Source organism: Enhydra lutris, unplaced genomic scaffold (genome assembly GCF_002288905.1).
Source record: "Enhydra lutris kenyoni isolate GAN:26980312 unplaced genomic scaffold, ASM228890v2 scaffoldscaffold14, whole genome shotgun sequence".
Lineage (NCBI taxonomy): Eukaryota > Metazoa > Chordata > Mammalia > Carnivora > Mustelidae > Enhydra > Enhydra lutris.
Window position 1 is genome coordinate 3,439,638 of NW_019154098.1, and position 17,124 is coordinate 3,456,761.

The 17,124-nt window shown below is 54.5% G+C and overlaps 1 protein-coding gene across 2 annotated transcripts in view; it reads left to right on the forward strand.

Annotated features, from left to right (window-relative positions):
- LOC111146550 (trafficking protein particle complex 9) overlaps positions 1 to 17,124 on the forward strand; it is a 636,638-nt gene that overhangs the window by 198,933 nt on the left and 420,581 nt on the right. For both annotated transcript variants that reach the window (XM_022502135.1, XM_022502136.1), the window contains one exon: positions 9,837 to 9,961. In XM_022502135.1, the coding sequence (XP_022357843.1) occupies positions 9,837 to 9,961 (125 nt within the window). The remainder of the gene's footprint in view (positions 1 to 9,836; positions 9,962 to 17,124) is intronic.

The following is a 17,124-nucleotide window of genomic DNA, read 5'->3' on the forward strand; positions in this document are numbered from 1 at the left end:
ATTTCTGAGTGTAGTGTTGAGACACGCACTGATTTCTGTGTGTAGTGTTGAGACACGCACTGATTTCTGTGTGTAGTGTTGAGACACGCACTGATTTCTGAGTGTAGTGTTGAGACACGCACTAGATGTTCATAAATACCGAATGAGGGCGTGGGCGTGACAGCGTATCTGAAGCATGTCCCGGTTCCAGTATGGCAGTAACCGGTGCTCCGTCCTAACCAGGTGAGAGGACGACACAATCTTGTCCTTGGTTTCCAGGAAGCACGGAGGGGTTGAGCCATCACTGTGCACGTCTCCCCTTAGGCGTATTCGTGGGGCACCCGTTTCCTCCCTGTACCGCCCTGCTCTGCGGGTTGTCCTGAGGGGTAAACTGATGCTCAGTCCCCGCCCCCATGGAGCTCGGAGTCCCGGGCGGCGCCATCCGACCGAATGCTCTGTGATGGGACCGTGTCCTGTTCTGAGCTGTCCTGCGGAGTAGCCACGAGCCACACGTGGCTTTGATCCTTTGTGACGTGGACGGTGCGTCTGAAGACCTGAAGTGTTGTTGGATTTCAAATACTGAAAGGCCTGTTGTCTAGTGGCTACTCATAGCACAAGTCTAGTGAGAGAAACCAGCAGGTTCACACATGAATGAAAAACTGCAACTTTGCTAACTAGGAACTAACTAGGAAAGGTGACGGTGCTCTGCCCGTGTCTTCGGGGAGGACCCAGTTTAAGGGGTCAGGGAAGGTTTTGCTTTGAGAGTGATGATGGAGGGAAGGTTTAGACAAAGGGCAGGACTATAGCAGTTAAAAGAGGGTGGGATGCGGAAAACAGTTTTTCACACTTGGGTGAAAACCCTGTGGCAGAAAGAGCCAAGCAGGTTCCAGGAACTTACATTTTTGAACAGCATGAGTGTGTGAGTGTGTGTGTATGTGAGTGAGGGACACAAGCACGGCTAGTCCTTGAGGGACCTTGCCCACAGGTGTTAGCACTAATTTGCTGGGGAAGAAGGGTTTTGTGGGATGCTTTGGGTGTACGTTTTCTTCGGATAGCTTCGTAAATTAATGTTCCGACTGGAAACCGTCGGAACTGTAATTTCTGTGCTTTGGCTGGCTTGACAAGTGGAGAAGTAAGGACACCCGCTCTCTTAGGGAGGCTCCGTGCTTGAGGGCGGCCATGAAGACCACACAAACATCCAGGTGCTACTTTGAATTTCTCGTTTCCAAGGAGAACAGGCACATGTCATGATTTGCCTTGGGACAGCACCGCTCTCCCTTTACCACCGCCTGAGAAGGCGTTCTGCGTCCAGTCTCAAATGGGCAGTACTCTGCTTTTCTTTCCCTGATTTTTATCCTAAAATAACACATGCTCATTGAGCGACCTTTGGAGAAAGGATGTTCATTTGTGTTTGTCTTAAAGCAGAAACGGAACAGCACGTGTAGACAAGACGTACAAGCTCTCAGACCCAGCCGAGAAGAGCTCTTCATCCCGTTGACAAGCGATGCCGGAGGTCTTGCCCAGGGCTGGGGGCAGGGATTGGGAGCGCCATGGCTTCGTTCCATGCCCAGACCCCTTTCAGCCATCGGCTCCGGGCAGCCCCGGGGAATACCCTGTGATTCGAATCCAGGTCCTCCCATCGCTTGCTCATTTGGGACTACCTTCCTCTGCGAGCACTAGAAGAAGGCCTGGGCCAACGGGACCCGGGGGCTGTGGGTGACGCCACTGCTGCTTCAAGGAGAGAGAAGGGTGACAGCAACTTCTGCCATCTCGGGTGGGGGCCGGGCCACCACACTCTGTTCAGTCGTCCCCAAGGTCCTGGCCAAGAAGTCTCCTATTTCCAGCCTGGCCCAGTGGGGCGACCAGGAGCCGCTGCTCTTCAACCCATCCTGGCATTTTTCTTCTTTTTTTCTTTTTCTTCTTGTTGTTTTTTACTCTATTTTATTTTATTCTTTTCCTGAAATTTGTCCTTGGATGATTGTTCCTTCCTGATGTCCTTCATCCACAGAATCCTTCACGGGTTCTGCTCGTGTTGTTGGATTGCCGCTTGGGCCGCCACGTCACGCAGCTTTAGGGGGCCTGCGTCTCCCCGTCCATCTGAGTGACGGCCCTGGCGGTTGGCCCTGAACCCCCGTGTGCCGGGCAGTGGGCGGAGGGCTCAGAACCGAGGAGATGACGGGTGCGTGTGCTCACCCAGCAGGTCTTCTGCCGATCGGCCGCGCACTGGGTGCCGTGACCGACAGTTCAGGTACCGACGAAAGAGGCACGGTTGCTGCCCCCCGTGCTTCCGGCCGGGAGAGTGGTCCATGCAGGGCACTGTTGCCCGTGCCAGGGCCCGTGCGTGCTGACCAGGGAGCTGCCCGTCTTCGTCCGTGGGGTGCGGGGGCAGCTGACAGCTGGGAAGCGTCGACTTCTCTAGAGGGTGTCCAGAGAAGAGAAGTCTGCACTCGCGGCCACACACGTCCGGGCCCCATCTCCAGCAGCCACGAGTGTCCTCATGGGCTGAGCGTTCCCTGCTTCAGTCTCCCCCACTAACCGTCTTTAGAGGACATGACTCCGTAATATCCTGATGCCAACAGACCTGTGACCTGGTTTTGAAGTCCGCTCCAGTAGGTCTAGACGGCTCTTCTGGCCCGTGGTCCCGTTTGGGTGTCGTGAGGCCGTGCTGTGGCGTGGACTTCACACTTGCGTCTGGAGAGACAGATGGACACCGTCCAGTGCGGACTGTGCCTCGCGTGCCGCAGGACGGAGCCACACTGTGGGCCCCTTGGTTGTCTGTGGTTCCCGGCTCTCGCACATGCTCTGGGATGAGCGCTGCGTGGCCCTGTCACCTGGTCTGAGCGGTCGTGCCTGCTCTTTGTCCCACTGTCTGCTTATTTCTGATGGTCTCTAATTCCTTGTTCTTCTGGGTCCTTCTCATTAGTCACAAAGTTAACAGATCATTGGCAGCCTCCTCGGAACACAAACACGCACTTACCAAATGACCCAGCCGCTTTACTCCTGGATATTAACCCAGAGAAGTGAACGCACATGTCTGTCCCGTGACTTGTACAGAGGGGTTCAGAGCGGCTTTATTTGCAATAATCAAAAGTCTGAAGCAGTCTCAGTGTTTATCCATTCACCTGTTTATAGACACGCTGTCAGAGCCATCACTGGAATTGTGTTCAGTTAAAAGCTGTGCCGCATGGATACACGTGGTGTGTTAGAGCTAGCCCCAGATGGGCAGCCGAGCGGTAGAAGCCTGACAGAGATGAGTGTGTGAGGGCTCCAGTGCCATCGGAATCAATGCCCAAAGATGCGAACTCCTCTGTGGTGACAGCAGTGCTAACCTGGGGCTGGGAGGAGGCTTGGGGAGGAAGGCAGTGGGCGGGGGCACAAGGACTAATGGGGAAGCTTGTCGGTGGCGGGTATGTTCACTGTCTCCATCACACTGACTGTCTGGGGAAGGTCTTGCACACTTTCAGCTTCTGCAGTGTGTTCTGTGCCGATGACCTCTCCATAAGGATGGTAAGAGGAAAAGGAGAGGGGCAGAGCCACACACCGCCGAGCGAGGGAGTTCACAGGGAGCACCTGGGCTGTGGGAGGAGTCAGGCCGTCCCTTTCCAGGAACACGAGTGTGGACCTGGATGCAGGTGGGTGGAGGGGGCAGTGAGATGGGCTGGTTCCTCCCTCTCCTCTGGTTGCCTCTCTGCTCCCCCTGGGTTGGCCTCTCAGCGGGGAGGGGGCAAGGGAGTGGGTGGTAGTGAATTGTGAGGAGAGGGGGGACTTACTCCGGATACGGTAGGATGCTTAGCGGCGGTGAGGACAGGCCCGGGGTGTGGTTGCCTGTCTGAAGACAGCCTGCTTGGCACCGTGCGTGGTTTTCCCCCGTTGACCTTGGGCTTCAGGTGCCGCTGTGGACAGGGAGATGGGGTTAGCCTGGAGTGGGGTCTGGCCGGGTGAGTTCAAGGGCAGAACCGGCAGGGGAATGGTAGGTGCTTTCCAGGGAGGGGTGGGAGCGCACACGAGGGGTCACCAGCTGTGGCCCGACCAGCAGACTCTGGCCTGCTGCCTGTCTTGGGAGCGCAGCCAACCACTCTTCCCCCCACCCCTTGCCCTGTGCCCGGTGCCCCAGCAGAGACTTGCGGCTCACAGAGTGGAAAATATTGACATCCGATCCTTTCGAGAAGACGTTTCATGACCTTTCCTTTGACTGTGGAATCGAAGGCTAGAGAAGGAAGAGCGGGACCTGGGGGGCTGGCGGGTGGAGGTAAAGTGCAGGGAGCAGATGGGAGTTTTCTGAGGTCAGAACAGGCTTTGTGGTGGCGGTCGGGGGACAAGTGAACATCACTTGGTGCATGGAAAGTGCAGAGTGTAGTTTCTGCCGAGGAGCTCGCGTCCGTGGGCCTAGGGAAACAAGGGGGACCACCTCCACGCTCAGTGGGGAGTTACTAGCCATCCACGCACATGCCATTTGGGTCCTTGAAGGTACAGGCCTGGAGTGGGGCCTCCAACAGAGGGAGACGAGACCCCCATCAGAGCAGGGCTGCTGTGGGAGCGAGGACTGCTTTGTCTGGACAGGAGATGAAGGCCCCTGTTACCGCATGAATTTTCTTTCCTAAGCCTGTCCTAGAGTTTCTGAGTGAATGAACCCCCTGCTTTCCCTGTGGAAATGGAAGACTAATTTCTGAGCCAAATGCTGCTACTCATTCAGTTTTTTTCAGGATATTTTATGGTAACCAGATACCAGATGGGCTTGTTTTTTTTTCCCTTTGGCACCCATGGATTTTAAGAATAAATGAAAATGCATCTTCAAAATATATTCTACCTGGAATAGCATACTGACAGACCCCTACTAGGAGATCATTGTCTTTTTTTGCTTTTGAAAACGTATTCTGTTCTAGTTACTTCTCATTACAATTCATGTAACTCATCACGGGAGAATTTATGCTGGCCTCGAATACCGGGTTCTTTTGAGAGTGTGCGGAAACGAGCGCATGGCTTGAGTGGGTCCACCAGTGGAGAGGGACACTAAGCTGTCATGAGGCTCCTTGCGATGGGTTTAGGGCCACGTGACTTAGGGGATGGTCCATGGTGGGCCACACAGCAGCCTGGCTGGTGACGGGTCACAGACGCTCACGTGGGGGTGGAAAGGTGGTGTCAAAGTTTGGCTGGGGAGTCCCTGATGCGACAGTCCTGCGTCCACTTCCGGGGAGCTGTGCGGTGTTACTGAGTGACCTCAGCTGCTTCAGCTTTGTCTCCAGAGTCGAGAAAAACCGTGCTCCCGGCAGGGAGTGGGGGACTGTTTGATGGCGTGTGCTGGGGCCCAGGGCTGTGCCCAGCACACGTAAACGCTGCCACTGGACACCCTCTCCTCCCCGCTCCTGCAGCTGTCTGTTGTGACTGCCATTTCTTTCTGCTACACGGTCCTGCTCTGAGCTGTCAACCTCTCAAGTTGTCACCGTGGTTGTGACACAGCTGCATTCGGAGCCCGTTATTTTAGCATACAAAACTGTATTTCTGAATTGCCCACAGCGATGCTCTTAATGGAAAAAGTGCACACGAGAAGCAGAAACTGCGCCGCTCCCTGCAGTTCCGCTGCTCGGCGTGACCTCACAGCCTTGTCCCAGTCTTAAACACCCCGAGAAATGTGCCCCGCTCGGGACCCCCACCGGGCTGCCTTCATCTGTCCGTGACTTTCTTGGTCTTGTCTCCCATTAATTGTCATACAGTCTGTTCTCTGTTCTACTTGTGATGGCCTGTGTTGGCAGAGAAGTTACGCGGGTGATGGAGCGTCACTTCCTCTCCCGCGGCCCCGCCCAGCCGGAGCGCCGCTCGTCCGCGGGCACGTGGCGGGATCTGCTCCGGGCGCCCCCGGCTTGCTCCGCTCCAGCCGTCACCTCGTGCGGCTTCTCCTCGCGGCCCCATCCTCGTCTGGGCTGACGGCCTGTCTTCCGACCTTCTGGAGGCTCCCGTCTGTCTCCACTCATATTTACCCGTTATCTTTCTCGGTTGGTTGGGGGCAAGTTAGTCTGTAAAGAAATTGTAGAGAGACTTTTGCCGTCTTTTTCTGAGCTTGAAGATTATAGGTTTCTGAGGTTTCTTTGAAGTTTTGAGGTCTGTATCCAAAAAGGAGGCAAATTTCAGATGTAATTTTCAGCCTTTTTTGGGCTACATGTACATCCTAGATCTGCCCAGCCCGAAGACATTGCAGATTTGTATTTTCCTGGATTCCCTTGAAGTGGTTCCCAGTTTTGAGCCAAGAAAATAGAGGTTCAAAGGGTTGTGTGAGGTGCTCAGATTCTCTCAACGTGGTGGGAAGGTGGCTCCATGAAGGCCCCTTACCTACATATCATTCAAAGGAAGATACCTCCCACCGCAACTTCTCTCCCTAGAATTCGTAGAAGAAATCTCAAAGATTGTATGTCACCCTTCTGGTGGCTTCTGTCTGGATCAGCTATGACTGGTGGGATGTTTCCATTTCTGGCCGTGCCTGGATTACAGCTACCCCTGATCCAGTCAGAACCAATTCAGTGGGGAAGGTACAAGGAGGAGGGGAGATCTTGGCTTTAGGACACCCTCCCCTTGCAGGCCAGGGCTCTGGACACTTGCAAGAATGAAGACGTTAGCATCGTGTTAGTGTGAACAAGGACTGGTATTTCCAAGGCAAAAAATAACTCGTGTCCTTTGGGAGCCTGTGGCATTTGTGTCATTTGCTGGCGACGGGAGCTTTTGCTAGGAAGATACGGTATGCCGTGTCCCAGGCGGTGTGTAAATGCGCTAGTCAGGGTGACACTTCTGGGCACCTGGCCTTTGCCCAGCAGAGGCTGACCCAGGGACTGAGTGACCGTGGCCTTGAGCACTGTGCTCACTCATAGGCCCTGTCTGACCTAGTGTCTAGCACAGGTTGCTGGCAAGTGTGGGTTTTAGCTTTGCGGTGTCTGTGTTCATAATGCCAGCCCCCTTGCAGACCTGCAAGCCCCGTAGTGTGGTGGGGAGCTTTGCTAGATGATACCCATGGTGCTGGGGGAGTGGAGTAGGGAGGGGAAGCTCTCTCCGCTGTAACAGCCGTGGGTGGGGACTTTGCATGACGGGGTTTCAACGAACCAGGGGTTGGTGGTCGCATGTGACTTTGGCATGATTGAGTTTTTGGCAAACGTGGTGTGTAAACTGAATGTCATATTGGGCTCTGTGATTTGTTACCTCATTGCCTTAATATTTGCTGAGAGTTTATGACTTGCTGGAGCCTGTGGGAGCCACAGTGGGGGATATAGTAGTGAGAGGAGAATTCTGTCTTCAAGGAGTTGATACTCCAGTAGGGAGTCCAAGACCTGCGTGCAGGTTGCTCTAATATTGAGAGCTGTGTCTGTTGAACAGGTGTCGGGGCCCAGGCATTGGAACAAACACTTTTATGTAGGAACTCATTCTCCGAGGTAATCGTGCCGCTTATGTGTTCTGGTCGTTCCCATTTTAGGGATGAGGAATTGAAAGCTTAGAGAGGCTAAGTAACTTGGTAAGGATTACTCTGCCAGGTGGTATAGAAACTCCTGGCCCGTCTGATGTCCACCCATGGCCCCGCCATGCCCCCGTCCTCTTGGATAGAGGACTCCATGTGGTGAGCACGGGCCGTAGGCTAGACGAGGTGCCGGGCGCCGAGGAAGAGTTCTCGCTTCCAGCCGCAGTGACTGGGGGGGTGCCCCGCGGAAGAGGCAGCAGCTGCACTGACAATCTGGGACATCATCACAGAGATGGTTGTCAGGGGAAGAGAAGTGGAAACACACAAAGATGAAGAAACACAGAGCGGTACAGGGGTTGACAAGGGGTCTGTTTTGGCAGGACACAAGATAATAAAACTATTGTTAAATAACTCATCAGTCCAGATTTTTTTTTTTTTTAAACTAATTGGGAACTCATTTCCATCGTAGACACCTTAGACCTGTTCATTTAAAGACTTGTTTGGAAATGGAACAGTGTTCCAGAAAGTAGATGGTCAGATGCACTTGAATGTGAAGCTTGACATTGTTCCTTATTTGAAAAATCAGTTAAAATCTTTTTGGGGGAAAAAAAATTGTGTTTTTAAACCTTTTTACTGAAATTGGAAACAGATTCTGGAGGTGGGTGGGGGATGGGTGAACTAGGTGAAGGGGGTCCAGGGTCCGTGTATCTTGGGCCCCGAGGAGCGTAGAGGACCGTGACCCCGTACTGTGCACTGGGAACAGTGACACTGTGTGTTAACTCTCCTGGCGCTAAAGTAAGAAGTAAAAAGTTAGGGTGACTTATTTTTAAAAGAAGATTTTATTTATTTATTTGAGAGAGTAAGAATGAGAGACAGTGAGCATGAGAGGGGGAAGGTCAGAGGGAGAAGCAGATCCCCGCTGAGCAGGGAGCCCGACGCGGGACTTGATCCCGGGACTCCAGGATCCTGACCTGAGCTGAAGGCAGACACTCAACGGAGCCTCCCAGACGCCCAGTTAAAGTGATTTTGAAAACGAAATGAAGCAAACACACAATCTGAATTGTTATAAGGGAGCCCTCTTCAACCCGTCACCTGAATCAGAGCTGGAGCCTGTGCCCATCTTTACCCCCAAAGAGAACACTGTCCTGGTGTTTAGGAATCACTAGGTAGAACAGTTCATTCGTGCCCATTTATTGAAATCTAAGTTTCTCTTAACGTGCACGTATCCCCATTCTTTCCTTTCCCTTGTAAGTTGTCTATTGAAGAACCTGGGACTTCTGATCCAAGGAGCTTTCCGCAGCGTGGGCTTCGTGGCTTGCACACTTGTGGGTGGGGCTTAACCTGGTCTTCTGTGTCCTCCCCACAACCCCCCCCCCCCCCCGAAAACGGGCAACTACATCCAGCAGCTTGACCCGCCTCATCTCTGGTCCTCCTGGCTCGGCCAGGGGCGGCCTTGTTTGCGTCAGGAGACTGGGAGCGTCCGGCTCTTTCTCCCCTGCGACGTTAGACCTGCTCGTGCTTGCTGCGAGGTCCGTGTTCTCGGCTGGGCCAGTTTGCTCCGACCCTTCCAGGACACTTGGCGGTTCGTGGCGATTACAGCCTGGGGGAGGCTGCTCCTGGCGTCCTGGGGCTTGAGCAGAGACGCTGTTAACCCTCCTTGTGCACAGCACGGCCCCTTGCACAAGGAATGTCCAGCCCCGCGTCTCCGCAGCGTGAGGTTGAAAACCCTGGGCTGGGGTTTCCTTCAAATCCTTTTATGAACGTGTGTGTTGCCTTATCTGGTCATCGAGCTATGCAGTTCACATACGAAATGCGGTTTAAAAGCTTGATTCTTTTATTTACCAGTCTCCAGGAGAATGAGCAGATTCCTGTCCTCCACAGGGAGCCGTTTACTTTACTTCTTGAAGACGTTACTATGAACCCGTGGATTAAAGGGGTTTATACTGGATCTGTTGGCTGTGGATTTAAACCTGTTTGAAGAATGTCGATCAGTTCGTTACCATCACTCTTCAGGCCCGACCTGTCCCCTCCTCAGCCAGTGGGAGCCTCTCGAGTCGGGTGCGGTGGCTTTTGGCGCCAACCCCACGGTCTTGGTTTCCTTGCCCTCTGGTGTAAGGAGACATTCCACGCTTCTCCGTCTGTTTCCGGCCGCTGACTTGGCACCCTCAGTTTCCCTGGTTTCTTGTCGCCAAAAGAACGAGTGGTCACTCCGGACCATGGTCTGGACGTCCGGGGTGCTCATTAAACTGTATTGGTCATTGTTTCTGTCTTTTTTGGGACCGAACTAGTTACAGACCCGCATGTGCAATTGTCTGCTCTCCTTTTGTTCAAAACCAGTGCCGGAATACAAGTTCAGGAATACAGATTTTAAAATACCCTCTGCTATACCTGTGCTAACATCTTCAAATTTGACTCTTTTTAGATGGAATCAGCGTGAGTGGCTTTCCGCTTTGCAGTCCCTTCCGACAGGTCGTTAGGCCTCGAGTGGAGAGCAAGTCCGTGAACCCGCCTGAAGGCAGCAAGCCGGGGGACCCGAGCCACGTGAAGGTGAGTCCGTCCGCTTGGCGGCGTGGTGTCCTTGGTTTCTGCCATGCCTCCGGAGGCGAAGTGCTGGGTGTTTTCGGGAAGGAAAGGAGACGTGTTTGATATCAGAATCGTATTTGTGGAGAGCGGTTTTCTCAGTATTTTCCGTTCTGTGGAATGTTCTGGAAGCAGTTACACTGAAGCTTGTATGTTGCCAGCTCTCTAGTCCATGAAATACTGGCGGTTTGGGGGCTGAGTCAAGGAGTGCAAAGATTAAAGTGGAAAATTATTTATCTTTTCCCTGTTCCCTGAAAAATGTGTTTATGGTCTAATCATTCTCCGTTCAGGTTTCATCCCATAAACTTAAGCCTTTCGGAGCTCCTCCCACTAACTGTTTTCTCAGCCCTGAGGAAGACAAATGAGGATACGACATCCGTGCAGAGACACCTCGGGCTTCTGGGGCCGTAGGGGCTGCTGTTTCCAGCCCTAGGAGAGGTCTGAACCGGACTTGAAGCTCTGGGGGCAACTTCAGCTTCTGGGAAGCTCTGCCTGCCTGCGGCTGCCCGGGGACAGGGCGTAGCGAGAGGCCCAGAACTCTTCACAGCTATGGTAGGGGTGTGGGCAGCAAGGTCCCTGGGATGGCTTGTCAAGTAAACACGTGTTCAGGCCCAGCCTTGCGAGGTCTGTGCTGACATGTAGGAGGGGCCTTGACTGGGGGGACCCGTCAGGAGAGCTTGGCCACGCTGGCTGGGAGTCTGGTGCAGGGACGGTGGAGCACGGATACTGCGAGAAGGTCGGGGCGGGAGGGAAGCCAGCTGCTTTTCCTTGGTTGAGGTCCTGTCTGCGGATGGCAGTGACGAGGAGGTAGGTTTTAGGGGAGAGTCTTGTCCCCTGAGGGCCCTGCAGGGGAGAGGAGGCGGGTGTAGCTGGGAGCTGTTCGCAGCAGGAGTGGTCACACTGTAGCTTGACGGCTGGGTGTCAGGGCGCCCCTGTGAGCCGACGGGACTGGGAGGTGGGAAGACGCATCCCCCTGGAGGAAGGAAGGCAGGGAGGTGAGAAGCAGCACTTGAGTGTGGAGCCGCAGAGCCCCAGGTTGGAGGCACGGAGCGGAGAGATGCTGGTGTCCTCCTGGGCCCTAGGTGTGCTGTCCCCGGACCCTCCTGACAGCTGACCCGGACGGTCAGCGCTGCTCCCGCCCAGGCCCCTCCTCACTCCAGCTTCCCTCTGCCGTTCGGCTCCGCCTCCCTGTGGCTTTCCCCACTGGGCAGTCCTGGAGTTGGAGGCAGAACTTTGAAATCCAGGAGGTCATTTATTAGGTAAATCATCACTGAGGTCATTACTCACAGTCCCTGGGTGGTGGTGGCTGGGGCGTCACTCGAGTTTCCTTGGTGAGCGTTGTAGGCTGTGTGCGTTGTATTTCTTGGACGCAGGTGAGCGTAGCTGTCCTGAAATGCCCTCCCTGCAGTGGCGGCGCCGTCTGCTGGGGACACCCGGTGTGTCAGGCACTCGCATACGACGTGTGCTTCTAGGTGGTCTCCTCTGAGGAGAGGACTGTGACTCTCAGGTCATGTGAGTCAGTTTGTCCCCCACCTAGTCGCTCTCCGTTGCACTGTGACACCTTCTTTCCGTGGGCGCACTGCTGCACTGTGAACAGTGTCCGTGCCTCTTCGTAGAACTGTCATTCCAGTGTGGTTAACACACGGCATTGCGTGACTTTCGGGGGCACAGTGCGGCGGCTCTGCTCCTTGGGAATCGCTCCGTGCCCCTCCCGACGAGTGCACTCTCGGTCCCCGCCCCCACCGCCCTCTGCTAACAACCAGTGTGTTCTCTGTGCCCAAGAGTCTGTTTCTCGGTTTGCCTCTTTTTTTTCCTTTGCTCTTTTGTTTCTTAAATTCTGCACGTGAGTGAAATCACAAGGTATTTCTTTTTCTGACTTACTTCACTCAGCACTACACTCTCTAGCTCCGTCCACGTGGTTGCAGATGGCACGATTTCGTTCTGTTTTATGGTAATATTCCTCTGTGTGCGCGTGTGCGCGCGTGCACGCACGTGTGTACATACACGCACACTGCATCTTCTTTATCCGTCCGTCTTCTGAGGGACACGCGGCTGCTTCCATGGTTCCGCGGCTGTGGCTGCTGCTGCAGTGAGCATCCGGGGACATGTGTCCCTTTGAATTCGTGTTTTTGTAGTTTTGGGGTCAATACCCAGTGCAAGTTGCTGGGTCGTAGGGTGGCTCTATTTTTAACTTTTTGAGGAACCTCCACACTGTTTTCTAGAGTGGCTGCGCCAGCTTGCGTTCCCACAACAGTGCACGAGGGCTCCCCTTTCTCCGCGTCCTCGCCAACAGGATGTCGTTCCTTGTGTTGCTGATTGTCGCTGTCCTGACTGGAGTGAGGTGGTGTCTCATGGCAGTTTTGATTCACATTTCTCTGATCATGAGTGATTTTGACATCTTTTCATGTGTCTGTTGACCGTTTCGATACCGTCTTTGGAGGAACGTCTGTTCATGTCTCCTACATTGGACTGTGTATTTGGGGGTGTGGAGTTACAGAAGTTCTTCGTGTATCTTGGGAATCCCAGTTTGTGCATCCGGCCAGCTCTGGTGTTCGGTCTCGGCACGTTCCATTACCCGTCACCCACGTGGAAACTTCTGTCCACTTTCCTCAGTGAGCCTGGGGACCCTCCTCAACTAGTTTCTTATCAAGAAAACTGGAGTTTGGGCAGTGTGTTCTGCAGGCCAGGAGCGGTGTTGGGTACAGAACAGCCCCACGTGTGCGCCGTCTGGGCAAACAGCCTTCTAGTAGGTAGGTAGGGAAACAGGTTTACAGAGCTTATGTCACTCACCCAAGGTCATAGAGTTAGCAGGTGGTGGATGAAGGATCTGAATCCATGTTGCTTCTACTCACCCTACCCTGGGGTTGGACCCTGAGTAGGACGGGCTCCTGTGTGTGGAGTCCGAGGAGGGCACTGAGGTGACAGACCCTTGACACGGGCACGTGGGAGCAGCTCTGTCTTCGGAGGCCTCGTGGTGCTGGGAACCTGAAGGATGGGTCAGTGTTTCCTGGCTGTGGAGGCGAGTCTTCTGTGGTTCGGTCATACTCTGAGGGAGCCGCGTGGGAGGGGTGCTGTGGGCGCCGTTGCCGGGGCTTTTTGGTTCTTCTGGGCTTGTTCCCCGGTTCTGCTCCCAGAAGCAGGAATAGCGTGACCTGATTGGAAACGTGCTAAACCTGTAAAGTTACCGCAGAAGAATGGTGTAGCCATGGAAACCAGTCATTCAGGGAGCCCTTCCAGACGTGGGAGATGATGCCATGTGGTTCTTGAGGTTTCCCAGAAACGTCGCTTCCCCTGTTCCGCCAGCGCTGACCGTGTCTGTCTGTGCTGGTGACTGGTTTTCGGCCAACTGCCACAGACCCACGTGAACGATTTCTAGGGTTGAGACAAGAGGTGTGTGAAATGGCTTCAGATTAGAAGTAATATTCCTACAAGCCAGGCGCTACTGTGGCTGCTCTCGACCCTCAATTTCCCCATCTGTAAAATGGAGCAACCTTCCTCTGTAGGGTTTTTGGGAGGTTTAATGTAAGAGCTTGGCAGGGGGAAAGGCTGGAACAGATCAAGAAGTAATAACAAACAGACTTTATTCTTGTATTCAAAGTAAGATTTGACCGAGTCCTGCTGTTTCAAAGGGAGCAGCGGGGCTCGGGGTCACGGACTGGAGCAAGTTGTGGGCAGTTACTCTGCTCAGCCTGGCTCCCCCAGGGCTGGTGAGGCTGGTGCTGACCCCCGAGTCAGGGCCTGTGTGCACACGGTGTTAAGGCCTGTGCGCACACGGTGTGGCAGAGGCCTGGGGCAGCCAGGGCTCCATCGAAGCCCTCCCGAGGCGCCAGAACCTGGGCTGGCCTGCTGTGGGCTGGGGAAGTGAGTTGGAGGCTTCCCACCAAGTGGGCTGATGCTGCATGTGTGGGTCTGGGTCCCCGCAGCCTTGCCTGTCAGGAGCCTCCAGCTTCGGCCTCCAGGGCTGGACTACATGGAAAACGCGGGAGCTGGCTGAGCCCTGGAGCGAGCAGACAGACACGGCCACTGTTCCTGGCAACATGCCCGTCCCCCCACTGACAGCACTGCTCCGTTCGCGCCCCGTGCCCGCTGAGGGCCTGCAGGAACATGTGAGAAGGTGGGCGAGCGGGCCTGCTTTTGGGCTCTGTGCATATCTGGCTCCTGGGAGCCGGTTGGTGCGTGGCCCTTCTGGTCGACAACATCTTGTCTTTAAGAATCCCCGTGAACAGGCCTAAGCCGCAGCCACCCTCGCGGCCGCTTCCACAAGGGGCCCCTCCGCTGGGGGCCAGCTGTGGTGCAGTCTCCTTTTCCCGCAAGCTTGCGTTTGAGCTGGAAGCTGGTGCTCATGCACCCTCACGCCCTCTGTTCCGTCCGCGGCCCTGACACCCTGCACAGCCCATCCCCTACCCCAGTCACCCATTCACAGCACCCAGGCCTTGCTTTCCTGACCTGCAGTTTGGGGAAAACAGTCTATTCTCCTGCTCAGGGTTCGTGAAGAGCCATTGAAGGACTGCCTGGGTGCTTTGGTGGGGAGGAGAACTACACTGGGGGCTGCCTGAGCTGGGCAGTGCAAGGTGTGCCGAAGCCTTGTCCAGAGCCTTCTGGTTAGGGAGCAGCCGAGCCCCCCAGCCTGGACCCCGCCCGCCTCTTCCACACGGGCCAGTGTTCTGTCGTGTAGCCTTGCCAGGCTTGACCCTACCTCCTGGCTTCCCTGCTCCCTCCTGTGCAGGGCTGCAGGCTGCCACCTCGTCCCAGAGCCCTGCAGGGACTCGGCCCAGCTGGGCTGGACACGCACGTGCTCTTCTGCTGCCTTCGTGCTCCATGGGATCCCACCAACACGTCAGCCCTGCCGGAGCGGGGGCTTTCCTCCCGCTGCTGTCCGGTCTGCAGGCCTACGAGAGCGCCTGGCACACGGCAAGCATTCTAGAAGTAGTTGTGGCGTGAACTAATGCACGGACGTGCGTTCCGACAGTTGGGGCAAGGCACTTGCTGGACAAGAGGTGCGCTGAGTCAGAGGAGGCCGGCTGCTGGTAGGTGTCCCCGGCTCCATGGGGCCTATCTGGCGTGGAAGTGAGCCCGGGGAGCTGGCGGAGGCTGTCCGCGCAGCGCTTAGACAGTTGCACGTCCAGACCCCGGGTTCCCTGGGCCTGGGGCCCCGACGTCCTGGCGGCCCATGGCCAGCGTGATCTGTTGCTGCTCTCACTCAGAGTGGTTTTATTTTTTGTCTTTTCGTTCTGTTTCCCCGGGGACCTGGGACTGACAAAGAGGACCACAAAACGAATCTCAGTCAATTTCAAAGGGTTCTCGGTTTGCAGAAGTATATTCTCTGACAGTAATGAACTTGGAGCCCGACAACCAAATCTTGGTGGATTTTTCAAGTGTTTGGAAACAAAATGACACACTTCTGATGAAACCATGGGCCAAAGAAGGGAGAAAAAATAAAAATAGAGAGTATTTGACACAAGTGAACATGAGCATCGCGCCGTGTCTGTGGGCTACCGCCAGAGCTGTTTTCTGGGGCGCGTGTCATACCGGAGGCCTGTGCCAGAGGGGGAGGTGGTCTCAAGTTAGGAGACCCCCACTTCAACTTCAAGAAAATAGGAAAAATGGAAATCAAATCTGCTGTAAACAAGGAAATAAAGATCAGGACACAAAGCAATGAAATCAGAAATGAAAACCAAAAGCTTGTTCGTTGAGAAAAGTGAATGAAATTTAGTGACTTGCAGCGAGCTGGATGGGGGAGGAAGACACGAGGGGAGCAGGAGAGGTCACTGCAGATTCCAGAGAGAAGGGGAGAGGAGACAGAGTTGTGAGCGCGCGATGCCCGTGAATCTGAACGCTGAGATGAACGCTGGACCAAATCTTTGGAAGGCCCGACACTGCGGAACTTACGGACAGGGCTGTGCTCAGGGGCTGTTTCTGTGTCCGTTACGGAAGTAGAATTTTTGGCTAAGACCTTCACCATAGAGCATATCCGGGCCCAGGTGGCTTCTCTCCTGCATCTCACGGACGTTAAAGGAGGATTAATAGGAGTTTTACCTGAACTCTTCTTTGAACCACTTCTTGGACGTGGGAGTACCGCTGACCCCTCTGTGAGGGCCGCACTACCCCGTTAGCAAAGGCAGACAGAGTGGAAAACAGCGACGCAGACTCCTGAGCACGGTTCTGGGTACCATGTTAGCATACTGGATTCCACCACAGGTGAAACACCGAGCAGTAGGGTTTAGCTGAGGACTGCGAGGTTGGTTTGACGGTAGAGAGCTGACAAATGCAGTTCTTGATGTCAGCAACCCAAAAAGAGGAAACCGTGTGAGCATCTTACTAGCGAAGCAGCATCTGACAGGGTCCCACGTCCCTTCCTGACAAAACTCTCAGCAAACTGGAGCTAGAAGAGCCCTTCCTCAGCCCAATTACATGCTTACGGACCCCCCCTTCACCTCCTGCTGTGCTTCGGGTGGCCGCTGAGGGTCGTTCCCCGACGGCAGCCACGCACCTGCCCGGGCTCCACAGCTGTGCCTGCTCGCACTGGTCCTCGCTGGCGCTGGCTGTCCCCTTGGATTGGAGGTTCCCTCTCCATGCCCTTGATGCCGGGCATGTTCCCGTCCCCTCTTGGGCCACGCTCTGCTGTTCACTTGTCTGTGCAGCCTTCACACAAGCAGAGCCGGTGATGCCTCCTGTCCCCGCCTCCTGTCGCTCTTGCTTGGGTCCCCAGTTCCTGTAACTGGAAGCTCCTCCTGGCTATGGGGTCTCCCCACTGCCTGGCACCGTGCTCAGCCTTCCGTAGATTTCCTTGACCCAGGTCGTCTGGGCTGCCGTCCAGCTATGCCCTCTCCACGGGAATTCTGTTTCCTCTGAAGAGATTTTCGTCATGTGGCAAAGCAGGCCTGTAAAATTCATTTCTTCTCAATCATCGTGTGGTTTAACTCTGGGATTCTTCAGAATCCCAGCCCATTCAGGTGATATCTTACAGCATGTTGAATGTTTCCTATTGCGTTAGCTTTTATAATGAAGAACTGTAGATGTTCATAAAGTTCTCATGTGCTCTTACATTCTGGTAATTATGTTTATAAATGGATTGATTGGAGGAACCTGCTTAGGAAACTTAGTGTTTTTTTTTTTTAACTTGAATACGT